Raw genomic sequence first — 27,499 nt, forward strand, 5'->3', positions numbered from 1 at the left:
TAGTACAATTTTCAAAAGTTCTGAAAGGATATACAGTTGTCTCCCTCCCAATTCCTTCCCTCCAGCCACCCACTTCCCCTTCCCTTTCCCAGAGGTAATCAGGGTTCCCAGCTTCTCGTGTATCTTTCCAGAGATAGTTTATGCATATATACTCAATTATGTATTCACCATTTGTTCTCCTTTTTACTTACAAATGGTAGCATATTATCCTCAGTATCCTGCACCTTGCTTTTCTAATAATGTATATTGGAGGTCATCCCACATCACTACACAAATGGTGTCCAAGTTCTCTTTATCCATTTTTTTTTTTTTTTGTCTACCTAAAAGGTTGCTGTGCGAACATTCCAGGATTTCAGGAGCCATGTGGAAAGCTTCCAATCTTTTGTTTTCACAAACAGTGCATCACTGAATACCTCTGTGTGTTCATCATTTTGTACATGCATGAGTATATACATTCCTAGAAGTGGAACTGCTGGCTCAAAAGCCATGTACATTTATGGGTTTGATTGCCTTGGAATCACTCCTCATTGAGTAAGAGTTTTTCCTGGACTTGTTGTTTGTTGGAAGTTCATGTAAGGGAAGAAATGGGGCCACATTCTAGGCAGATCAGAGTTTTTCTAACTGGAATTACTTTTGCATTTGGTAGGTTTTTCAGATTTGACTTTCCAGAGTCAGTAAATAGGGGCAGCTGTTGGGTTCTTCACAAGAACACTCCCTTCTCTTTCCCCAGCCCCTGCCAACTGCTCCGCTCATGAGTATAGACTACTTTCTGCAAATATGGCTTGTCTGAGCAATTCCTTGTTGAGGCCCCTGCCTGTCTCTCCTGAGACTCCAAATGGGTCTAGGAAACGTCCCACCCGCCCACGCTCTCTGTTACCATTGTTATGTATCTATTTGGTCTTGCACTCCGCCTAAAACTCGGCAAAGAGTCCTTACCAGTGCTATCTCACATCTGCAGCCTTGACCACTCCTCTCTAGCCTTTGAAATCTCCTTGCACTGGTGCTTGATTTCCTCTGCCTCTGGCAGCCCTCTCATCAGGGCTTCAGCGATCTCCTAATTTTGTCAGATACAGAGATTACACGTCCACTTCTTTTTCTCCTAGTAGCTTTTGGGTGAAGACTGAGGTGGAAAGGATAAAAGGCTGACTTTACTCCCCATATTTAAACCAGAAGTCAGAACATACTTTTAAAATGTTTAAACTGACAAAACTTTCCTTCAGTGAAGATAACTGCACTGTTGACTCTCTAATGTGAAATGAGCTTAGACTTCCGGGTATGGCCTTTCCCATGGGCTTTCTTTCCTGTATGTGTTCTCTGATGTACAATAAGATTTGACTTTTGAGTAAAGGCTTTCCCACATTCTGTACACTTATAGGGTTTCTCTCCAGTATGAGTTCTCTGATGTACAGTGAATGTTGATTTTTCTCTGAAGGCTTTGCCACACTCAGTGCACGCATAGGGTTTCTCTCCTGTGTGTGTTCGCTGATGTATTATGAGCTGTGACTTCTGGCTGAAAGCCTTCCAACATACAGGACATTCATAGGGCTTCTCTCCTGTATGGATTCTCTGATGTATAATGAGCTTCGACTTTTCTCTGAAGGCTTTGCCACATTCATTACATTTATAGGGTTTTTCTTCTGTATGCGTTCTTTGATGTATAATGAGATATGATTTCTGGGAAAATGCTTTTTCACATTCATTGCATTCATAGGGCTTCTCTCCTGTATGACCTCTCTGGTGTAGCATGAGATAGGATTTCTGAGAGAATGCTTTCTCACATTCATTACATTCAAAGGGTTTCTCTCCTGAATGAGTTCTTTGATGTACACCAAGGTTTGACTTTTGGGTGAAGGTTTTCCCACACACATCACATTCATAGGGTTTCTCTCCTGTATGAGTTCGCTGATGCACAATGAGGGTTGACTTCTCGTTGAAAGACTTCCCACATTCCGTACATTTATGAGGTTTCTCTCCCGTATGAGTTCTTTGATGTATAATGAGAGTTGACTTATCACTGAAAGTTTTCTTACACTCATTACATTCATGGGGTTTCTTTCCTGTATGAGTACTATGATGTATAATTAGATCAAGCTTCTGTATGAAAGATTCCCCACATTTGGTGCATTCGTAAGTTTTTTCTCCTGTGTGGGTTTTCTGATGGACAATGAGGTTTGACTTCTGAGTGAAGGCTTTACCACATTCGTTACATTCATAAGGTTTCTCTCCCGTATGAGTCCTGTAATGTATAATGACAGTTGACTTTTCTCTGAAGGCTTTTCCACATTCTGGACACTCAAAGGGTCGCTCTCCTGTATGAGTTCTCAGGTGTATAATGAGCTGAGATTTTTGGCTAAAGGCTTTTCCACATTCTGTACATCCAAAGGGTTTCTCTCCTGTATGAGTTCTCCAATGTACAATGAGGTGTGACTTCTTGCTGAAGGTTTTCCTACATGCAGTACATTCAAAGGGTTTCTCTCCATTTTTAATTCTCTGATGTAGACTAAGACCTTTCTTTTGCCTGAGGGTCTTCCCACACTCTTTATATCCATAGGGTTTTACTCCAGGAGTTGTTTTCTCATACTCAGTATGGAAGAATAATTTTGCACATTCATTATCATGTTTCTTTCCTGCAGAGCTTCTACTAAATAAGTCTAAATTATCTACCATATTATATCCAAATGACTCATATTTATGGGGCCTTTGTATTGAAGCAACAAGGTTTGTACTCAGATGAAGTATATTTCCAAATTCATTATAGTCGAGGCCACTCTTGGTGGTAATTGTTTTCCTGTCAGGGAATCCAACTTGCATCAGATATTTATCTTGGTCATCCTGATGCTGTCTCTCAAACTGTTCATCAACCTGGCAGGCTTCTTCTAGAAAGAAGTACAATAAACCATCTTTATACTTTCACATTATGGAATGGACCTTCTTTAGAAATGCCCTGCCATATGAAAGCTGATACTGATATTTCATTTTATGAGTTCCTGGAGAGAGAATCACAGCCATCAAATCCTGTTCTTTTACTAAACTCCCACCTGCTAGCCTTTTTGTTACCAAAAACAATCTTACCCTAACATCTCAGTCTTTCTTACCTCTACTTTTACATCACTCTGGGGATCTTATCACCCTTTATTTATCATATGAACTCTTAACTGTTCCTGACTTACACTATTTCCACCTAGACAGAAATACAACACTGTGACTCGTGGACTCAAATCTTACAACAATCCTGAAACCCACATTCTCAGTAAATGAGAGAAATATCTAGAATAATTAGCCTTACAAAAACAAAGAAACCTAAATATCTTTGCCCAATTTGGATTCACCTTTGTATTCATCCAAGTTTGCATTCACAGTTCTTCAACACCACCTTCTGCTTCTGTCTACACTAATTCCACTAAAATCTCCATCTATTATTAACTCCAAACCCTTCCTCATGTTCCATCACCCACATAGCCCAGTCCTCCATATTTTGCTATATTCAGAATCCAGATAACTTTCAAGAAGCAGTTCAGTCTTTTCAAAAAAGCTTAATCTGATCTTCCTCAATGACTTTAACTTTCATTAACTTCTAAAGTAGTCAGTTATCTGTACCACTCATTTAGACAGTTAAAATTGCAAGGCCTTGCCTTTAATATACCATACTTCATCAATTATAAGATGCATATTATTCCACATTTTAAAACCTCTGAATCCAGATTCACCTTACAATCAATGACATGTCATAAATTAATTGGTGGCAAATTTTATTTCTCAGTGGTGTGTCTTAAAACCAATGGTATCCTGGACAGTAAATACTTTTTGCACATACACTGAATTATTATTTTTTGTAGTTTAGTTTCCTTCTCACCTTTTCCTAAAATTTTATATGAAAAATTTCAAACATACAGAAAAGTTGAAAGAAGAGTACAATAACTACTCATATTACCACTTAGACTTAATAACAACATTTGAGAGTAATACTGAATTTTAAAAGGGATCATGCAGCTGTGGCTTCTCTTCCTATGACTTCCTTTCTTTCCATAGTAAAGCACTAGTTCTTAACTGAGAGTGAATATCATAATCATAAGAAAAGCTTTTACAAAGTACATTTGATGGGACCCAAGCTCCACCAAGGATCTACTGAATCTGGACCTCCTTAGGTGGTTAAGAAGCAACATAGCACATGTGGCTAGGGTCGTAAGTTCTCTAGGCCAGGATCAAATCCTGGATCAGACTTTTACATGTTCTGTGACCTTAGGCATATTAGCTAATCTATTTGCATCTTACTTTCACACCTGGAAAACAGGAATTATAACAGTGCCCACTGAAATGTAATGTTTATGTACAGCACTTCAAATGTTTACTAGAACAACAACTACCACTAATGCAATACAGCTACTACTATTATGATTGAGTCACTACATTACTATAAAAAGAAGTAAGGACTATCTCAGTATATTTAACATGTTCTTGAATTAACTGAAAAAAGAAGGTGTATAAAAATAAGCACAGTAGGCTACCATTTTTCTAAGGAGGAAACAAATATATAAGTATATATTTAAAATAATATAGGCTCATACTATAAAAAACAATGGAAGGATAAATCTTTAAATTTTAATAAATGGTTACCTATGGGGGAAGGAAGAGAGAGAATAGGATGGAGAGGGAAAGAGGCTGGACTTCTTTGAATATACCTTGTTTTCTAGATTTGATTTTATTTTCTAGGTTTGATTTTGGAACCAAGTTAATATTTTGCAAATATTTTATATACTCATAAAGCAAAATTGAAAATAAAAGGATTCCCTAATAGTAATAAATATCCCCTCATCTGTATTTCCTAACAACCATGCTAAAAAGTCTTGATTCTCAATGGCACCAACATGATTACCTCAATTGATTCAACCCACTATACATATTCAGCAGTCTCAGAATAATACTAACAATATTACCATCAGATGTAAGATTAATAAATTAAAAACCTTTAAGTCCAGAATTTGACTTGGAAATATACATTTGAATACGTGATATATCTTTCTCTTAAAAATCTTTTTTTACATAGTTCCTAGCTATGTCAATGAAAAGGCCTAGAAACAATTCCCTAACATCCAAATTGTGGTCACAAAACATTATTTACCACTAAAAAGAACCAAGGCTCCTTGGAGAAATGGCTGATTCCAGGGCAGAGAAAGGAACTATATAATATAAGCCTGGAACATCTTGTAACAACAGAAAGCAAGGAAGCTACCAAAGACTAGGGACCCAACTTGAAGGGGTTTCCACTGGCCAGAGATAGAGCAGTTTGATTTATAATAAGGATAAGGCAATGGATCAAAACATAAAAGTGTTTAAATCTATAAGTCCATAAATGATACTCCAAAAAGACATACTAGGCTTTGAATGATGCTACAAAACCAACTCATTTTGAAAACTGATAAATAAATGGAAAAATACATGTAACTCATATATAACCAAATACAGTTGACCCTTGAACAATGCAGGGGTTAGGGGCACTGACCCTCTGCACAGTTGAAAATCCAACTGTAACTTATAGTTGGCCCTCCATATAGGTAGTTTCTCCTCCTAGTCTGCGGTCCCACATCCGTGGATTTAACCAACTGCAGATCATCTAGCACTGTACCATTACCATTGAAAAATGCATATAAGTGACTTGCACAGTTCAAACCTGTGTTGTTCAAGGGTCAACTGTAATAGATGGAGGGCAATCCCTCTTTATTGAAGTATTCCAACTAATCAACAAAGAAGGAAAGTTCTTTACAGAAAAATGCCAACTTACGAATGTAGAAGGAATGATAGAAAGTGCACCATTTTTCCAACCATCTTAGTAATAACTGATTCAGGCAAGAATCATCAGTGAACGTTAAAACCACCGGGTAAAAATTTTGGAGGAACAGGATATACACACAGTTTGGCAGTTCCACAAAACGTTAACACAAACAGCTATCACATGGTCTAACAACTCCACTCCTATGTATGTTCTCAAAAGAAACGAAAATGTACATTTCAAAACTTCTACATGAATGTTCATAGCAGCATTATCTATAATACCCAAAAAGTGGAAATAACCTAAATGTCCATCAACAAATGAATGGATAAACAAAATGTGGAATATCCATACAATGAAATATCATTCCACCATAAAAAGGGATGACACATGCTACAATATGGACAAACCTTGAAAACATGCCAAGTGAAAGAAACCAGACATAAAATTCCACATTTTATATGGTTCCATTTATATGAAATGTCAAGAATAGGCAGAACTATAGAGATAGAAAGTAGATTAGTGCTGGCCGGGGGATGGGTGTTGGGGAATGGAGAGTGACTGATAAGGGATAGGAGTTTCTTTGGAGGGTGATGATAATGTTCTAGAATTAGATAGTGGTGATGGTTAGATAGTATATTCTGTGAATATACTAAACATACTGAGTTTTTGAGTTTCACTTCAAAAGAGTGAATTTTATTGTATGTTAATTATATCTTAATAAAGCTATTGTTAAAGAGAGAATCAAGATGCTTTAGGAGAACAAATCTGATAGGAATGTCTAAACTGGATGGAATCAGGTAACCCAATCTGGAATTAGAGCATTAGTGCCTAGGTCTGTGACTCATGTGGGCCTGGCTTCAGATGAGCAGTGGGAGGTAAGAACGATAGAAGTGGCAGGGCGTGGGGCCGGGGGATTGGCATTTACAAGACAACTTTATACAGGGAAATGGAGCTGTGCAGAAACTTATCGGTCAGCACCAACTTAAGGAGAGTGGTCTGGTGGGTGTAGGATAGGGGAGCGGGTGTCAGTCTTAGGTGTTCATGTCCCTGTCCTCCAACAACCATTCCTGAGATATTCCTCAAAGTCCTTTCACAGGTCCTCACCCCTGACTGACAAGCTGGGACCTCCTGTCCCCACAGCCTGAGTCAATCCCACTTACCTGGAAAGCTCCAAATTGGGATTTTTCCTTCTGGCAGGCATGGCTCTTCTACCTCCAATTTGAGGATGAGATCTGGTTTGGTAACCTGCTGCCCTGCTAATGAGAAATGACAGCGATACCTCCTTGGTCTTCAGAGCCTCTGAGAAAAAGGAAGGTGGAGTTTGGGGCAGTACAAGCGATATATCACTTGACACAATGGTCGTCAAACCAATTCATCTGAGTTTTGAGTTCACAAACACCTTGTCAGGAAAGCAAAGGGGGAAAAGGAACTCTGATCCATGGAATTTAATGACAGACTCTTCAATCAGTTCAGAGGCCTTGCAAGTTTCCATACTTGAGAAAGGAAAGGCGTTCTATCGGACAGAATAATCATAAACAGCAAAATTACCTGAGGAAGCCATTCTTACCCACAGAGACCAGGTTGCTGTAGGTCTCCAGCATCACATCTCTGTACAGGTTCCTCTGTGGAGGGTTCAGGTACTGCCACTCCTCCTGGGTGAAATCCACAGCCACATCCTCAAATGTCATGAGTCCCTATAATTGCACATTCTTTTATTCTAATATGCTTACAACTGGGTGATAAGGATGGAATGAATGTAGGGGAACTTCTGACTGGGTTCCCAGTTCATGATGATAACTTAATACAGGATGCCTATCAAGTTAGTGACCTACTGTGTGGGAAAAAAAATCACAAGTCATGGTAGAGAAACTATTACATTAAATAACAGAATATTTAAGACAATGTGGTATTAGCACAAGGATAGACGGATAGACATATAGTCCAGTAGAACTAAAAAGATAATCCAAATATGTACGGACACCTGAGTTATGATAAAGTTGAAACTGCAAAACAGTGGGGACAGGATGATATTTTCAAGTAAATGTGGATGGGTTACCAGATATCTATATGGGGACAAAAATGACATCTAACCCCCTAACTCTCTCTATATACAAAAATCTGCTACAGGTAACTTGTAAATCTAATGTGAAAGGTAACACAATGAAGTGTCTGGAAAATAATATACGAAAATGTTTTCATAAGCTTGGGGTAGGGAAAACATTCAAAAACAAGACATGAAAAGCACTACTCATAAAGGAAAAGACATACATGTTACAAGATTAAAAATACAGCAGCAAAGGCAAGCTATAGATGGGGAGATTATCGGCAGCTTTCATAAGTGATAAAGGGTTCTGATCTGGAACATATAAAATAACCCCTACAAATCAAAAGAAACATACCAACAACGCAGAAAAATAGACAAGAGATGTGAATAGATACTTCATTAAAAAGAAAAAATAAACATATGGACATATGTTCTATGAACATAAGAAAATATACCCAACCCTGTTAGCACTCAGGTAAATGAAAATTTAAGCCACATTGAGACACCACTTGGCACCCACCAGAAACATTATAATTATATGACTAAAATGCCATAAGATTGTGTTGAAATGGGAACTCGCACACGCTGTTAGTAGGAATGTTAAAAACTGGTATAACTGCTTGGGAAAACAGTTTGGCATTATTTACTAAAGTTAATGATTTGCAAACACTATGACCCAGAAATTCTACTCTTAGGTGCACACTTTAGAGAAAATCATGCACATGTGCTCTAGAAAACAAGTACAAGGATGTTCACAGAAGCACTATTTCTAATACTAAGTTGTGGGAAAAATCCAAATGTCCCTCAACAATACAGTAGGTAAATTGTGGCACAATCTTTCAAAGGAATACTATGTGGTAATGAAAAGGAATGAACTACAGCTGCATATCCAACAGAGATGAATGTCACAATTGTACTAATGAGCAAAAGAATCCAGCCCCAAAAGAGCACATACTGCATGATTCTATTTATATACAGTAAGAGAACAGGCAAGCCTAATCCATGATGTCAGAAGTTAGGAGAGTGATTACCTTTGAGGCTGGTATTGATTGAAAGAAGGCATGAAGGGGGATTTAGGTCGTGATTTATGTTATAATCTTCACCTTGACCTGGGGGTGTCTCCACAGTGTGTTCACTTCGTGATAATTCATCAAGCTGTACACTTATAAACTGTACTTCATGTATGTTATAATTAAAGGTACTTTATATCTTTACACTTAAAATTATTTTTGACAAATGCAAAGGCACTTGATGGAAAATGGGAGTTCCCATTTCAACAAATGGTGTTGGAACAATTGGATATCCATATGCCAAAAAATAAAAATAAAAAAAGAACTTCAATCCATACCTCCAACATATATAAAAATTAACTCAAAATGGATCACAAACCTAAATGTAAAATCTAAACCTATAAAATTTTTAGAAGAAAATATAAGAGAAAATCTTTTTAACCTTAGGTTTGCCAAGTATTTCTTTGATGCGATACCAAAACTCAAAAGATACTGTTAAAAGAATAAAAAGCCATGGAATGGGAGAAAATATTTACAAATCATATACCTGACAAAGAAGTTGTGTTGAGAATACATAAGAACTAGAACTCTCAAAATTGAAAAAAAAAAAAAAAGGCAAAAGAGACATACTTTACCAAAGATATATAAATGGGAAATAAGCACATACAAAGATGCTCAACATCATTAGCCATGAGGAAACTACAAATCAAAACCACAATGAGCTACCACTACATACGTATTAGAATGGGAAAAGAAACTGACAATGCCAAGTGTCGGTGATGTGGAACAACTGGAAGTCTCATTTATCATAGATAGGGATGCAAATGGAACAGCCACTTTGGAACAGTTTTCTAGTTTCTTATGAAGTTAAGCATATACTCCCATAGGACCTGCAATCCCACTCACAGGTATATTTACCCAAGTGGAAAGAAAACTTATGTAAACCCAAAAACCTGTACATGAACATTTATATAGCAGGTATATTCGTAATCACCAAAATATGGAAACAACCCAAATGTTTTTCAACCAGTGAGTGAAAAACAAACTGTAATCTATACAATGTAATACTAAACAATAAAACTGAAAGAACTAATGATACATGCAACAACATGGGTGAATCTCAAATGTATTATGCTAAGTGAAAGAAGCCAGACTCAACAAGCTACATACTGTATTATTCCATTTATATAACATGGGAAAGGCAAAACTGTAGAGACCAAAAATATATCAGTGATTACGAGGGGCCAGGGTGCGGCAAGGGGTTGACTACAAAGGGTAAATACAGTTGACCCTTGACAACACAGATTGACAATCTGACAACACAGATTTGAACTACATGGGTCCACTTATATGCAGATTTCTTTCAATAAATATATTGGAAAAATTTTTGGAGATTTGCAACAATTTGAAAAAACTCACAGATGAGTTGCATAGCCTAGAAATATTGAAAATATTAAGAAAAATTTAGGAATGTCATGAAAGCATAAAATATACGTAGATACTATTCTATCCTTACATAGGCATATGGTGATATTTATATAAAATTAATAATGTGTTAGTTTTCCTACTATTTTATAACTTTGCTTTCAAAGAATTTTATTACCGTACAGTATGCCGTTCTCTCTCATAATTGGAGAAACTGCTTATCAGCCTATCATCACAGGTAACTGGGTTTTTAAAAAATGTAACAATGTTCCCAATACTGTATTATGAATATGACTGTAATATTGTATGCCATAAAATTATATAACGATTCATTCATTAGTGTATAGGCTAAGCTACCATGAAGCAATCATATCGACTACACTATGCTACCATAAAGCAATCATATTGCTGCTTCTTCGTTATCAATGTATGAATCATTATAACTGTAAATAAATATGAATTTCTTTTTCACATTATCTTTTCATTGTTGATGTCCTGTTAATCTGTATAACATCTACAGTATTTTGTATCATATAAAACAATATTAATGTAGGTACTGACAGACGTGATTCATCTTGTAAACAGACGACACAAACTTAAGTATCGACAAATACAGTGCAGTACTGAACATGTATTTTCTCTTCCTTATGATTTTCTTAATGACATTTCCTTTTCTCTAGCTTACTTCATTGTAAGAATACAGTATTTAATACATATAACATACAAAATATGTGTTAATAGACTGTTTATGTTATTGGTAAAGCTTTTGGTCAACACTAGGCTATTAGCAGTTAAATTTTGGCGGAGTCCAAAGTTATATGTAAATTTTCAACTGTGCAGGGAGCTGGAACCACTAACCCCCGAGTTGTCCAAGCGTCAACTGTATTGGGAGGTGATAGAACTGTTCTACATCTTCATTGTGGCAGTGTCAAAACTTGCAGCGTTTGCCAAAAGATGCAGAACTGTACACTGAAGGCCTATTTTACTGTATACAGATTATACCTTAATTTTTTATTAAAAAAATTAAGGATCCTCCAGGTAATTTAGAATAACTTCACCTGTTAAAGGTGAAGTAGTTAAATCCAAATCTCTTCACATATCCTCCAAAAAACTATACAGATCAATATGAAGAACAAATAAAACTATACATAACCTATACCTTCAGTATAACTTATAATAGAAAATAGAGAGTACTATACACATTTCTAATTACCTATAATTGAAAAACAAATACCAAATTCTAGCTCAGCTGGCTTCCAAATTACTGCCACAAACCTTTCTGGAGTGTGAGAAGGGTATGAAGAAAACAGTCAAGAGAACAGAGAGGGGAGCAGAGAACCTAAGAATGAGCTGAAATCAAAGCTTAGAAAGAGAAAATCTACCATAAGTATAAAAACACTGAAAAATGGGCTAGATCAATCACAGCACCAGCTATAAGAAAGGTATATGGGACCCAAGGTGGCAGTCACAAAAAAGCATCGCCTCCAAGGGAGCAGATGATAAAAAGGAATGAGGAAGAACCATGTGGAGATTGGGTTGTAAAGGGGAAAAGCTAGAGGGGGAAATTGAAGGTCATGTGAGACAAAAAATGACCTAAACAAACTAAAACAAGTCAGAGCACACACAAGTGGCCCCTCCACAGTGCCAAAAGAAAAGTCTCCATTAAGGGAACTGCAGTTTGCCTCACTGACAAAAGAGGAGGCTCTTGAGCCAAGAATCGTGCAAGTCACCACAACCTCCAACACTGTCCTTAAATAGATGAAAACAGTGTGCATCCATTCAAAGCTTCTTTGAGAACAATAGAAAATGAGAAAATATTTCAGGTGATAAGAAATTCACCCCACAATGGCATTAGCAAAATGACAGAGTAGGCAGCTCCCAGCCCTTAGCTTCTCTCCCACTACCACCCCAAAAATAAAAATTAAAAAACAAGCAGAAAAGTGTCACAACCAACTTTGTCAAAACTCTGGAAAACAAAGGTTTGCAGTAACCACATGGAATCAAGAAAAAGGCAACTTAAAAGACATCAGGAAAACTTCATGGCATCTTTACTTGCCCCTCTCCTAAGGGACAGCAGTCTTGAAGCAGCAGCAGCCAATGTTCCCCATGTGGGACCCCCAACCCCTAATTCTGAAGGAAGCAGAGCAGACCTTATTCACAATTAGTGTGTGTCTGTTCTAACCTGTCTGGGGCTACCAGAAAGACTGATGCAAGGTGCTCCTCTCTGTTTCACCTAACTCTGAACTCAGGCCAGAAAGCAGTAGGCGTTGCTCTTAAAGGCTGCAAGGCAAACTAACAACCCAGAAATGCCTGGGGCAAAAGATTACAGTCCAGATAGACAACAGACTGCCTAAGGCCTGAAAGGAAATACTGGGGGGGATTCTTTGGGAAATTAGGACATTCAAAAGCACCCATGTACAAGGGAATGTAGAAAGCCACACATATGCCCAGGATAAGACTCATGCTCACAAGAGACCTTAGAAGACTCTAACTGCTCTAATTCTTCCTAAGCATAGAAAAATGAAAAGCTTCCAAATTTGTACAAGATCTGAGTATAAATTTGACACATAAACTCATTTAAGGTTGTACAAAATAGGAAAATGCAGACTAATCTCACTTATGAACAACAGTGCAAAAAATCCTAAATAAAATACAGTTAACCCTTGAACAACATGGGGGTTAATCTATGTATAACTTATAGTCAGCCCTCCATATCAGTGGTTTTCCACATCTGTGGATTCACCAAACATGGACTGTGTAGTACTGCAGTATTTACTATTGAAAAACATCCACATATAAGTGGACCCAAACAGTTCAAACCCATGTTGTCCAAGGGTCAACTGTATAAGCAAAAAGAATAGATCCACATTAAGACAATAATACATCATGACCAATTAAAATTTATTCCAGGCATACAATGATAGTTCAATATTAGAAGGTTCATTAACATAAATCACCATTAAACAGACCTAAAGAGAAAACTTACATGATTAAGATAATTAATATAAGAAATGCTGATACAAAAATATTGAAACAGAATTCAATACCCAATCCCGATTTAAAAAAAAAAAACAGTAAAGATTAGAATAAATGGTAATTTCCTTAAAATGACCAGATAGGAAGGAAGGAAGGGAGGGAAGGAGGGAGGGAGGGAGGGAGGGAGGGAGGGAGGAAGGGAGGAAGGAAGGAAGGAAGGAAGGAAGGAAGGAAGGAAGGAAGGAAGGAAGGAAGGAAGAGCAGAAGTATGTTTTGCACAGGGGCTTTGAGTCACCATGAATAGCGTAACGATGTAATTTTAGGTGGGGACTGGCCACACCAGAAAGATCGACCACATGATTTAGGGTGGGGGCTTTGGGTCACTCCCAGAGGGGCTGGAGACAGACAGCAGCCACATGGACAATCATGCTTATAAAATGAAGCCCTAATTAAAAACTCTGGGGGACTTCCCAGATGGTCCAATGGCTAAGACTCCGTGCTCCCAAAGCAGGGGACCCAGGTTCGATCCCTGGTCTGGGAACTAGATCCCACATGCCACAACTAAAGATCCTGCAGGCTGCAACTAAAAGATCCTGCATGCGGCAGTGAAGATCCCAAGTGCCACAACTAAGACCCGGCTCGGCCAAAATAAATAAATATTTACAAAAAAAGAAAAAAAAAAAAAACTCTGAACACCGAGGCTCACAAGAGCTTCCCTGGTTGACAGAACTCCATGTGTACTATCACACATCAATGCCAACCACACAAAGTCATGCACCCTGACTCCATGGGGAGAGAAAAATGGAAGCTCCATGTTTGGTACTTTCTAGGGCTCTGCTCTATGTACTTCTTCCCTTGGCAGGTTCCAATCTGTATCCTTTCCCTGTAACAAGCCATAACCATGAGTATAACAGCTTTCAGTGAGTTCTGTGAGTCCCTCCAGTGAATTGTCAAACCTAAGGGTGACCTTGGGGACCCCCAAACTTGTAATTGGTGTCAGAAGTGAGGGTGGTCTCTTATCGGGACAGTTCCCTCTAACTTCAGAGTTGTCCAACTCTTCATAGATAGAATGATAGAAAGTCACAAACATGTAGTTATCCCTAAGTTAATTTATAAATTTAATCTGATCCTAATTTAAAAAACAAGCTTTTTAATGGTACTAAACAAGGTAGTACTAAAGATCATATCAAAAAATAAATGTGCAACAATCGCTAGAAAAAGTCTGGAAAAGAGAAACTGTGAGGAAGGGAGTAGCCCTACCAGATACCAGAACATACTCTGATACAGGCATTCTCTCAAAGCACAGGGTGAAAGACCCACTTTTTAATAAATGGTGCTGGGTCAACTGGAGAGCAATTTGGGAAAGGCTAAATTGGATCCATACCTCATTACATACACAAGTATAAACATCAAATGGATCGGGAGCTAAATGTAAAAAACTGAAACCAAACAAAGTACTAGAAGAAGGCATGGGTGAATGTCCATATAACCTGAATGGAGGGAAAGACTTTCTAACTATGAATAAAAATTCAGATGTAATAAAAGATTAATAAATACAACCACAAAAATATAAAAACACTTTGGCAAGTCCAAACACATAAGTCCAAAGACAAATGACAAACCAGGGGGGAAATCTGTTGCAACATATATCACAAGTAAAGATTGCTGTAACATATATCACAGATAAAGATTAATATCCTTAATATATAAAGAACTCTTAAAAATCAAAGGGAAACGAAGAACAAATACATGATAGAAAATTAGACAAAAAACATAAGACAATTAACAAGAGATATAAAAATGGCTCTTATAGATATTTTATTTATTTTTTGGCTGCACTGCGAGCTTGCAGGATCTTAGTTCCCCAACTAGGAGCTGAACCTGGGGCCATGGCAGTGAAAGCGCCGAGTCCTAACCACTGGATCGCCAGGGAACTCCCATAAATGGCTCTTAAATATATGAAATTACATTCAACTTTACTCATAATAATAGTAATGCTAATTAAAACTATACAGAGATATCATTTCTTCCCTAGCAGATTGGAAAAACTTAAAAGCCAGACAATATTCTGTTGGTACAGCCATAGAGAAACAGGTACTATCATACATTGTTGGTGGGAATGTTAAACAGTACAACCCTTATGGAAGGGAATTTAGCAATATCTAATAAATTGTGTTTACCCTTTGACCCATCAATGCCACTTGTAGGAATTTACATAGAAGATATACTTGCACAAAAAGGAAACAACTTATGCACAGTATATTTCATTTCAGCATTATTCTTAATTGCAAAATACTGAAACAACCAAAATTCACATGTATATAGGAGAATGGTTGAACAAACTGGTACATCCACTAATAGAATACTATGCAGCTATAAAAATGAACAAGTCACAGAAACAGAACAATCCAAAGTTCGTATGAAATCACAAAAGACCCTGAATAGACAAAGCAATCTTGAGAAAGGACAACAAAGCTGGCGGCATCACATGCCCTAATTTCAAACTATATTACAAAGCTGTAGTAATCAAAATAGTATGGTACTTGCATAAAAACAGAACATAGATCAATGGAACAGAACAGAAGGCCCAGAAATAATCCCATGCATAAATGGTCAATTAATTTATGACAAAGGAGCCAAGACTATACAATAGGGAAAAGACAGCCTCTTTAATAAATTCTAAAATAAACTGTGTTGGGAAAACTGGACAGCCACATGCAAAAGAATGAAACTGGAGCACTATCTTATACTACGTGCAAAAATTAACTCAAAATGGATTAAAGACTTGAACATAAGACCCAAAACCATAAAATTCCTAGAATAAAACATAGGTAGTAAGCTCCTTGACACTGGTCTCGGTAATGATTTTTTTGGATATGACACCAAAAGCAAGGCAACGAAAGCAAAACTCAACAAATAGGACTACATAAAAAATAAAGAGCTTCAGTACAGCAAAGGAATCCATCAACAAAATGAAAAGGCAACCTACCAGACAGGAGAAAACATCTGCAAATCATATAACTGAAAAGGGGTTAATATCCAAAATATATAAAGAACTCACACAACTCAGTATCAAAAAAACAAACAACCCAATTAAAAAATAAGCAGAGGAACTGAGTAGACATTTTTCCAAAGAATACATACAGATGGCCAACAGGCACATTAAAAGATGCACTAATCATCAGAGAAATGCAAATCAAAACTACAATGAGCTATCATCTCACACCTGTCAGAATGGCCATTATAAGAGACAAGCAATAGCAAGTGTCAGCAAGGATGTGGAGAAAAGGGAATCCTTGTGCACTGTTAGTGAGAACGTAAATTGGTGCAGCCATTAGGGAAAACAGTATAGAGGTTCTTCAAAAAATTAAAAATAGAATTACCATATGATCCAGCAATTCCACTTCTGGGTATTTATTCAAAAGGAAACAAAAACACTGACTGGAAAAGATATATGCACCTCCATGTTCACTGCAGCATTATTTACAATAGCCAAGACATGGACTCAACCTAAGTGTCCATGGATGGATCAATGTATTAAGAAAATGTGATACATACAAACACACATACACACACACACACACACACACACACACACACAATGGAATATTATTCAGTCATAAAAAAGAAGGAAATCTTTACATTTGTGACAACATGGATGGATCTTTAGGGCATTATGCTAAGTGAAATAAGTCAGAGAAAGATAAACACCATATGATCTCACTTATATGTGGAATCTAAAAACAAACAAACAAACAAACAAAAGAACCTTCATAGATACAAAGAACAGATTGGTGGTTGCCAGAGCCAGGTGGTGGGGAGGGGGGTAGACAAAATAGGTAAAGGGGGTCAAAAGGTACAAACTTCCAGTTATAAAATAAATAAGTCCTGGGGATGTAATGCACAGCATGGTGACTACAGTTAATAATACTGTATCGTATATATAAAAGTTGCTAACAGAATAAATCTTAAAAGTTCTCATCATAAGAAAAAAACGTGTAACTGTGTGATGATGGATGTTAACTAGACTTATTGTGGTGATCATTTTGCAATATACACAAATATCAAATCATTGTGTTGTACACCTGAAGCTAATATAATGTCATATGTCAATTATATCTCAATTAAAATAAAATGAATGAGGACAATATTTGTAAACATACATGGAGCAATTTCTAGGTTATATTGCTAAGGGAAAAAAGCAAAGTGCAAAAGACTATAAATAAAGTATACTACCTCTTTGAGTAAGAAGGAAGGGGAAATTTTTAAAATATACCTTTATCTGCTTCTTTTAAAAAGAAACACTATAAGCATAAATCAGAAGCTAACAAGATTGGTTATCTCCAAGGTAGAGTGAGAATAGGGTAGAAGGTACAGGGGAGAGGTGACAACTATGTGTATATATTTCTGTATAGTTTTGTCTCTTCAAATCATATTAACATTTTACATATAAAGAATAAAATTAAATCAACAAAAATGGAAAGAAAGAAAATCTAAAATGGAATACCAACAGAAAAAAATGAACCTAACTGTATACCAAATAAATAACATAAGCACACTAGTTAGGAAAAAAAAAAAAACCAAAAGGAAAAATTAATTCAAGTAACTTCTAAACAGAGTACTTTGATTACATATCCTCAGTACAAAAGGCATGCAAACAAATCATGTAATGTACTCAATAGGTTGATTTTTCACAGATGTGGGTGCAGGAATTCTGATTCTACTTTCTGTATATTGTAAGACTGAGCAAATGAGTCAATATATTGATGCTAGGATCCAGTGCTCTCACTGTTGGTGAAGGCAGATGCAAATATGGAATGAGAGAAGTCTAAGAAGATTCCTGGGATATTGTATGAATTCAAGGTATGTGTGTGTGTATATACAGACACACACATACATACACAGACATATAAATAGAGACACACACACAGAGTTCACTGAAAGGGCCTAGAAGTAATGACGCCCAGCAGCAATGAGCACACCCAGCACCCAGATTTTGATTTCTATAAATAATTATTTACTAACAGGAACCAGTGCTCCTTGAAGAAATGGCTGATTCTAGGCCTGGGGTAGGGAAAGTAAAAGATGGAGGCTGGAACATCTTATTATGTCGAAACTAAGGAAGTGCTCAGAAAATTATCAGGATGTGACAAAAGGACACAAAAGCCAGCTTAAAGGGGCTCCCACTGGATAACTCAGGGACAAGTGAGCAGCAAAATAAACAGTGACAGTAATGGATTATAAACCACTGAAAAAAATTAAAATCCATAAAAATAAAAATTCTGTATTACTGATATAAATAAATAAATAAGAAGAGGAAGCCCCACCTGCTAACACCATCACTTACCTTGGGCATTAGGATACCAACATGTGAATTTTGGGGGCACACAAACATCCAGACCATAGCAAAGGTCAACAAACAAAAATCAATCATATTTCTATATACTGGCAATGAATACTCGCAATTGAAATTTTAATAACAAAACCATTTACAATGGCTTAAAAAATGAAACATGCCATGTTGTTATGGAGTGAATTGTGTCCCCCCCTAAAATTCTTAAGTTGATGCCCAAACCCCCAATGTGACTGTATTTGGAGATGGGGCCTTTAAGAAGGTAATTAAGGTTAAATGAAGCCATAAGAGTGGGGCCTAATCCAACAGGACTAGTGTCCTTCTAAAAATAGGAAGAAACACCAGAGCTCCCTCTCACTCTGCAGATGCACAAAGGAAAGACTGTGTGAGGACAGTGAGAAGGCAGCCGTCTACAAGGAAGAAAGTTCTCACCAGAAACCAACCCTGATCTGGGACTTCCAGCCTCCAGAACTGTGAGAAAATAAATTTCTGTTGTTTAAGCTAGTCAGTCTGTGGCGTTTTATGGCAGCCTGAGCAGACTAATACACAATGTATATGCTCTGTATGTTGAAAATTACAAAATGTTGATGAAATCAATAAAAGATCTAAATAAATGGAGAGACATACTGTGTTCATGGACTGGAAGACACAACATAATAAAGATGTCAATTCTCCCCAAACTGATCTATAGGTTTAACTCAATTCCTATCAAAGTCCTAGCAAGGGGACTTCCCTGATGGCGCAGAGGTTAAGAATCCGCCTGCCAATGCAGGGGACACGGGTTCAAGCCCTAGTCCAGGAAGATCTCACATGCCGCGGAGCAACTAAGCCTGTGTGCCACAACTACTGAGCCCACGTGCCACAACTACTGAAGCCAGCACACCCTAGAGCCCATGCACTGCAACTACTGAGCCCACGTGCTGCAACTACTGAAGCCCACACGCCTAGAGCCTGTGCTCCACAACAAGAGAAGCCACCGCAATGAGAAGCCCGCACACCACAACAGAGAGTAGCCCCTGCTCGCCACAACTAGAGAAAGCCCGTGCAACGAAGACCCAACGCAGCCAAAAAAAAGTAATTAAATTATTCTAAAATTGATATATAATGACAAAGGCAAAGAAACAAGAATAGCCAAAAATTTTTGAAAAAGTAGAATAAAGTTGGAGAAGTCATACTACCTGATTTCAAGACTTACCATAAAGCTGCAGTAATGAAGACAGTGTGGTAATGGCAGAGGGTTAGATACACAGATCAACAGAACAGAAGAGAGTCGAGAAATAGACCCCACAAATATGGCCAACTGATTTTTGACAAACCATAAAATCAATTCAATGGAGAAAAGATGGTCCTTTCAACAAATGGGGTTAGAACAAATAGAAATCCATTTGCAAAATTATGAACCACGACCTAATCCTTACACCTTACATAAAAATTAATGGAAAATGGATCTTAGGTCTAAATGTAAACCTAAAACTGTAAAACTTATAGAATAGGAGAAAATCTTCATGACCTAGGGTGATATTGTGATTTATAATAAGAAATATATTTTTGGTCTTAGCTCCCAATTTCTGGCAGAAAGAGCTCCTGAAACCCTTGGAGTTTCTTAAGTGAGGAAAGCAATAAAGGTGTCTTTTGTTATGTTAATGAGATGACTTTGGGACCCCCCCACCTAAGGAGGGGGAGCTGGTTGACAGGAGAACCAACCACGTGATTAGAAGGTTGGAACTTTTAGTCCCGCCCCCCAACCTCGGGGAAGGGGAGAGGGGCCGGAAGTTGAATCAAAAGCCAATTGCCAAATAAATAAATAAATAACAACAACGCCAATGAGTTAATCATGCCTATGTAATGAAGTCTCCATAAAAACCCAAAAGGACTGGGTTCAGAGAGCTTCTGAATTGGTAGACACATGGAGGTGCTAGGAGAGTGACACACCTGGACCTAGAGAGGGTATGGAAGCTCCACACTTCTTCCCATTTACTTTGCCCTTACACATCTCTTCCATCTGCATGTTCATCTGTCTCCTTTACCATATCCTTTAATAAACTGGGGAATGTGTTTCCCTGAGTTCTGTGAGACACTCTAGCAAATTAGTCGAACTCAAAGAGGGGGTCGTTGGAAGCTCCAATCAACAGCTGGTTGGTCAGAAGCACAAGTGATAAGCACTGGGTTTCTGAGTGGCATCTTAAGTTGGGAGGTGGGGGCAGTCTTGTGGAACTGAGCTCTTAACCTGTGGGATCTGACACAATCTCCAGGTAGATAGTATCAGAATTAAGTTGTAGAACACCCAGCTGGTGTCACAGAGAATTGCTTGTTCTGGGGGGAAACCTCCACACATTTGGTGACCAGAAGTATCAGAAGTGAAGCGTTCTGTGTGAGAGTAAAGAAAGATTCACAGGAGTGACACAGTATGAAAGAACTGGGTTTTTCTCTACATAGGAGGTAGAAGACTAGAGGTTTTCCATTTCACCTAGTGTTAGGCAAAGAGTTCTTAGACCTGACACCAAAAGCACAACCCATAAAGGAAATGGTTTATAAATTGGACATTTTCAAAGTTAAAAATTCTTGCTCTGTGAACAACACTATTAAATGAAAAGACAAGCTACACACTTGGAGAAAATATTTACAAACCATGGATCTGACACAGGACTTGTACACAGAATATATAAAGAACTCTCAAAACTCAGTAGTGATTGGGCTTCCCTGGTGGCGCAGAGGTTAAGAATCCACCTGCCAGGGGGCTTCCCTGGTGGCGCAGTGGTTGAGAATCTGCCTGCCAATGCAGGGGACACGGGTTCGAGCCCTGGTCTGGGAAGATCCCACATGCCGCGGAGCGACTAGGCCCGTGAGCCACAACTACTGAGCCTGCGTGTCTGGAGCCTGTGCTCCGCAACAAGAAAGGCCGCGATAGTGAGAGGCCCGTGCACCACGATGAAGAGTGGCCCCCACTTGCCGCAACTAGAGAAAGCCCTTGCACAGAAACGAAGACCCAACACAGCCAAAAATTAAATAATTAATTAATTTAAAAAAAAAAAGAATCCGCCTGCCAATGCAGGGGACACGGGTTCGAGCCCTGGTCCGGGAAGATCCCACATGCCTCAGAGCAACTAAGCCCGTGTGCCACAACTACTGAGCCTGTGCTCTAGAGCCCTCGAGCCACAACTACTGAGCCCACGTGCCACAACTACTAAAGCCCGCGCACCTAGAGCCTGTGCTCTGCAACAAGAGAACCACTGCAATGAGAAGCCCGCACACTGCAACAAAGAGTAGCCCCCGCTCACCACAACTAGAGAAAGCCTGCCCACAGCAACGAAGACCCAACACAGCCAAAAATAAATAAATTAAATAATTTTAAAAAAACCTCAATAGTGATAAAACAAACAATCCAATTTAAAAATGGGCAGAAGACCTGATTGGACACTTCACCAAAGAGGATATGTAAAAAGTAAATAAGCATATATAAAGATATTCAACATCATTAATCATTAGAGAAATGCAAATCAAAACTACAATGAGGTATCATCTCACACCGGTCAGAATGGCCATCATCAAAAAATCTAGAAACAATAAATGCTGGAGAGGGTGTGGAGAAAAGGGAACACTCTTGCACTGTTGGTGGGAATGTAAATTCATACAGCCACTATGGAGAACAGTATGGAGGTTCCTTAAAAAACTAAAAATAGAACTACCATATGACCCAGCAATCCCACTACTGGGCATATACCCTGAGAAAACCATAACTCAAAAAGAGTCATGTACCAAAATGTTCATTGCAGCTCTATTTACAATAGCCAGGACATGGAAGCAACCCAAGTGTCCATCATCGGATGACTGGATAAAGAAGATGTGGCACATATATACAATGGAATATTACTCAGCCATAAAAAGAAATGAAATGGAGGTATTTGTAATGAGGTGGATGGAGTTAGAGTCTGTCATACAGAGTGAAGTAAGTCAGAAAGAGAAAAACAAATACAGTATGCTAACACATATATATGGAATCCAAGGAAAAAAAAAAAGGTCATGAAGAACCTAGTGGCAAGACGGGAATAAAGACACAGACCTACTAGAGAACGGACTTGAGGATATGGGGAGGGGGAGGGGTGAGATGTGACAGGGTGAGAGAGTGTCATGGACATATATACACTACCAAATGTAAAATAGATAGCTAGTGGGAAGCAGCCGCATAGCACAGGGAGATCAGCTCAGTGCTTTGTGACCACCTAGAGGGGTGGGATGGGGAGGGTGGGAGGGAGGGAGATGCAAGAGGGAAGAGATATGGGAACATATGTATATGTATAACTGATTCACTTTGTTATCAAGCAGAAACTAACACACCATTGTAAAGCAATTATACTCCAATAAAGATGTTTAAAAAAAAAAAGATATTCAACATCATTGGCCATTAGGGCAATGCAAATTAAAGCCATCATGAGATAACACTACACACTAGAATGACTAAAATTAAAAACGCAGTTGACCCTTGGACAACATGGGTTTGAGCTGCATGGGTCCACTTATACGTGGATTTTTTTCAATAAATGCATACTACAGTACTACACGATCTGCAAGTTAGTTGGAAACACACATACAGAAGGCCGATTGTAGGTAGATTTTCAACTACTGGGGGAGTCAGTGCCCCTAACCCCAGCGTTGTTCAAGTGTCAACTGTACTGACAATACCAAGTGCTGGCAGAAATGTGAAGCAATTGGAATTCTTATACATTACTGGTGGAAATGAAAAATAATTCAACCATCCTAGAAAACAATTTGGCAGATTCCCAAAAAGTTAAGCCATACACTTACCATATGACCCAGCAATCCAATATTTACTCTAGAGAAATGAAAACATATGTTCACACAAAAACCTGTGCATGAATGTTTAAAGTAGCTCTACTCACAACTGCCAAAAACTGAAAATAATTCAAATGTCTTTCAACAGGAGAATGGATAAATAAGCTGTGGTACATCTACATCATGGAATGCCACTCAGCAATAAAAAGGAAAGAACTATGGACACACACAACTTGGCTGAATCTCCAGGGAATCATACTGAGTGAAAAAAAAATCCAATCTCAAAAGGTTACAGACTATGTGATTTGAATTATATCACATTCTTGAAATGACAAAATTCTAGAAATGGAGAACAGATCAGTAATTGCTAGAAGTCTAGGCATAGGGTGAGGGGGGGAAATGGATGGATGTGGCTATAAAAGGGTAACATAAGGGATCCTTGTGGTGATGGAACTGTGTCTTAACCATATCAATGTGAATATCCTGGTTGTGACATTGTGCTATAACTTTGCAAGATGCTACCATTGATGCAAACTGGGCAACGGATACATGAGATCTCTCCGTATTATTTTTACAACTGCATGTCAATCAACTGTTGCAAAAGAAAGTTTAATTTGAAAAAAGGAAAGCTATATACTGTATGATACCATTTATATGACATTCTTGAAGAGATAAAACTCTAGTGACACAGAACAGGTCTGTGGTTGCCTGAGGTTACAGGGAGGGGAGGATATGACTGAAAGGGGTTGCATGAGGCAGTTTTTTGGCGGGATGAAACTATTCTCTATCCCATAGATTAGTTATAAGAATCTACATAGGTGTTAACATTTATCGACCTGGACAACAAAATCAATTTTACTGTACACTAATTTTAAAAATAAAAAAAATTTAAGTGAAAGAAAAAAGATGGTGGGCTGTGGGTGCCTACAGGACTTTGTCTCTGGCCAAATGAGAATCAGAAGTCCAACTGAGAAAATTACTTCAGCAAAATCATTTGGAAGACAAACAAATTCCCTAAGATATTTCATTCCCAAATTACATCTAGATATTATGTCTCCAGCTCACTGAAGAATGCTATAAGGAATATCTGCAGGAAACCAGAGGCTGCATTTATCATTAGGCTGTGACTGAAGACAATTCCACCATCCACACGAAGATTCAGCAAAGAAATGCCTTGAAAGGCAATTGCAGGAAACCTTTACTTCCCTGAGGGCTTGATGTGTTCTCTCCTTGATGAGTAAAGAGAGCCAGATTACCTCTGGCTGCCAGAGGCTCAAAGAGAAATTTGCAACTCAACTAATATTGTACTGCGTAACTGTCTGTTGCCCTAAGTCATTTGTCTACATTCTAATCTGGCCTTGCTGCTGTCTCATTTTCCCTGATTCTAATGCTTATTTATAAATAATTTTCTCTTTTATGTCTGAGATTCCTACATCGCTCATCACATTCATGGTAAAATAAAAGAAGGAACAGACAATATACTTACCTGGGGTTTGGCCATTTCCTGCTCTTCTTGGGAAAAGACAGAGATGTGTGAAGCCTGAGCTAAAAGAGTGGAGAAGTGGAGAGCATATGAGAGACCCCATCAGGCTTCCAGTGCCCAGAATTATCTGCCTAGAAATCCCCTCACATGAAGCTGCTCTGTGGAAGTTTGGGTGACCATGTGGTTTTAACAACCACTTGTGTATTCTTGAGTCTTTTCCTCATGTGAACATCTAACACAAAAGGTTTTCTTCTATATATACTTGTGTACTGACTCAGAAATTGTATTTCTAGGTATTTTCCTTAATGAAATAATGTATCATAATTTCTCTGTAAGTACCTTCAACTCAGCATTGACTTTAACAATGCCAAACTTAAACAATCCTCTATGACCCATGATATGGGATTAATAAGGAAATAAAGGGGATTAAATTCTATGTAGCTACTGAAAATAATGTTGTATGGTACTGTACACTTATTATCTGTGTATTTTCTGTACATATATCTAAATTACAAGTTTTTTTAATGTTACAGAATAAATCTTTAAGCTGAATGGCAGTAACTTCTAAATGAAAGAAAAGGCAGGTTATCAAACTTCAGGAACGCATTTTAAAACCATACGTTAAATGTTTAAAAATGCATATCCCTTATACACACTAAAAAGTGTCTAAAGAATGAACATTTAAACAGAGGGGGCTAAAATTAGTTCTTTTTTATTTTCTTCTCTATTTTCTAATCAATCTATAATGCAAATGTGTTACGTGTTAAATGCCAAAAAAAAAAAACCCACTGAACTTTAACACTATTATTCCCAGGCGTTTTAAGCCCGACCCCCCCGCCCCGCCAGACCCCACAACACCAGACCCTGCCCACGCCTCCCAAGCCCCAGGCTCTGCGCGAGGCCCCTAATCAGGTGAGTTCTCTCAGGTGCCTCTTCTTGCTTCTCCTCACCTCACTGGGGACGTCTTGCCCAGGAGCCAGAAGGAAGCCTTCGGGTGCAGATTCACTTCAGCTGGAGCATTCACACAAGGCCCCTACCTCGGGGCTCGGGCAAGGGGAGAGGAACAGAGGGAGAGGCGGGGGCGCCTAAGGAGGAGCTTGAGGGGTGCGTATGAACCCTTAGCGCAGGTCACTGTGCTGGAAAATGTGTAAAAGTCAACGTTTAATATGCCCCATTCAACCCCAACTAGCCCCATAACTTTGTCTACCACTGAGCCCACAAACCCTCATTCGCTGACCTCTCGGTCCACCCCACAACCTCCCACATCAGTGACGCCCCAAAACCCGCTTCATTCGTCCCCCAGAACTCCCCATCACTCAGCCCATCACCCCTACCACTCGCCCCCTCAACCTCTCTCTCGACACAGATTTTGTGCTCGCTGCAGAGGAGACCGTTACGAAAACCGGCCCCGAGAAGCACTTCCGCTTTGGGACCAACTCCGGCTCCGCAGCCCAGAGGGCTGTAGCGGCCGGGTGTGCGCACGCTCAGTGGGGGCTTTGAGCCCGCGTACACCAATAGTCAACACGGGGCCCCCTCCCGCCTGCCGGACGCGAATGCGACGGGGCTGCGGCGCAGGCGCAGAGGGGAGATGGCCGCTCCGGTGACGTCACTGCTCTGAAACGATGGCCGCGCCCACTGCGTCTTTTCCCTTCGAGGGTGGCAGTGTAGAACAGGTGCTTACGTTGATCTGCGGAGGCCGTCATTCCTAAGACTCCAAAGATCGGTTTCCTTATGGAGGGAGGGGAAGGGCCCAATTAAGGAGAATGCTAGCAGGCGGGAATTTCATGTCTTGAGCCTGGAGGGCAGTATCGGGTTTGCAGGTGTAATTGAATAGGAAGTCGGGATGCGTGGCAGAATTGCTCAGCATGCACAAAGGCTAGGAGGTAGGGAGAGGTCACTGGCTCCATCCAGTGGCTAAGGCTGGGAGTGTACAGTCTAGCGTTTGAAGGACGGTGTGCAGACAAACAAGAAGCTGAAGAATAAATAAATGGCCACCTAGTACACACACGCACCGGGATGAAGGGGATGTGTTAAGTAGTGGCTGACAATGTTGTTGTCTCAGGATGGGCAGGGACGATCTCCTTTTGTCGGGGGTGACAGTTAACGCTGATCAAAAGGAGCCGGCCACACAAATATTTGAAGCAAAGAGCTTCGTGGTGGAGGGCGCGGCTGTTACAAAGGCCCTGAAGTAGGACCTGGTTTGGCACGTTGGAGGAACAGAAACAGTGTCAGTGTGTTGGGAATATAGAAGGTGTGGGCAAGGGAGAAGTGAGTGGGTGCCAGATGCTGTAGGGCCTCCTCTGCCAGGGACAGAGCTCATGTCTCATTCTGACATAATGGGATGCCATTAAGGGGGATCAGATTTTTAAAACACCAGTCTGAAGCAATCTAGCATTATATATTAACTTTAAAAATACACGTATACTAGACTCTTGTTTATTGCCTGTCTTGAACCGCTAGGACATGAGCTCCACAGGAATTTGCTTAAGCACCTCCCGTATGCCAGGTAGTGTTCTAGATATTGGGAATACAGCAGGAGAGAAAACAGAACCAACCAAACAAACAAACATGATGGAGACAGCCTGGTTGCAAACTCCCACCTACCAGCCGTGTAATCTAGGTCAGGACTCAACTCCTCTGTGCTAAA

The 27,499-nt window shown here is 39.0% G+C and overlaps 1 protein-coding gene across 2 annotated transcripts; it reads right to left on the reverse strand.

Annotated features, from left to right (window-relative positions):
• On the reverse strand, positions 1-26,144 carry ZNF182 (zinc finger protein 182). Of its 2 annotated transcripts, none has more exons than XM_068532892.1 (5): positions 25,803-26,144; positions 24,856-24,914; positions 7,338-7,464; positions 6,931-7,023; positions 1-2,873 (listed from the first exon to the last, which is right to left on the reverse strand). In XM_068532892.1, the coding sequence occupies exons 2-5, from the start codon at positions 24,868-24,870 to the stop codon at positions 1,246-1,248; spliced, it is 1,863 nt and encodes a 620-aa protein (XP_068388993.1). In that variant the 5' UTR covers positions 24,871-24,914; positions 25,803-26,144; the 3' UTR covers positions 1-1,245. The 2 variants fall into 2 exon arrangements, with proteins under 2 accessions (XP_068388993.1, XP_068388992.1); XM_068532891.1 differs by having other exon boundaries at positions 1-2,876; positions 6,931-7,026; positions 25,803-26,141.
• Positions 26,145-27,499: the final 1,355 nt, after the last annotated feature.

The sequence above is a fragment of the Eschrichtius robustus genome, chromosome X, assembly GCF_028021215.1.
Source record: "Eschrichtius robustus isolate mEscRob2 chromosome X, mEscRob2.pri, whole genome shotgun sequence".
NCBI classification, from domain to species: domain Eukaryota; kingdom Metazoa; phylum Chordata; class Mammalia; order Artiodactyla; family Eschrichtiidae; genus Eschrichtius; species Eschrichtius robustus.

Excerpts from the sequence above, each read along its gene's own strand:
- ZNF182 (XM_068532891.1), bottom strand. Across the intron at positions 7,027-7,337 it reads CAGCAACCTGGTCTCTGTGG|CAGGGCAGCAGGTTACCAAA; the intron begins GTAAGAATGGCT and ends ATTTCTCATTAG. Across the intron at positions 2,877-6,930 it reads CCCAATTTGGAGCTTTCCAG|AAGAAGCCTGCCAGGTTGAT; the intron begins GTAAGTGGGATT and ends ACTTCTTTCTAG.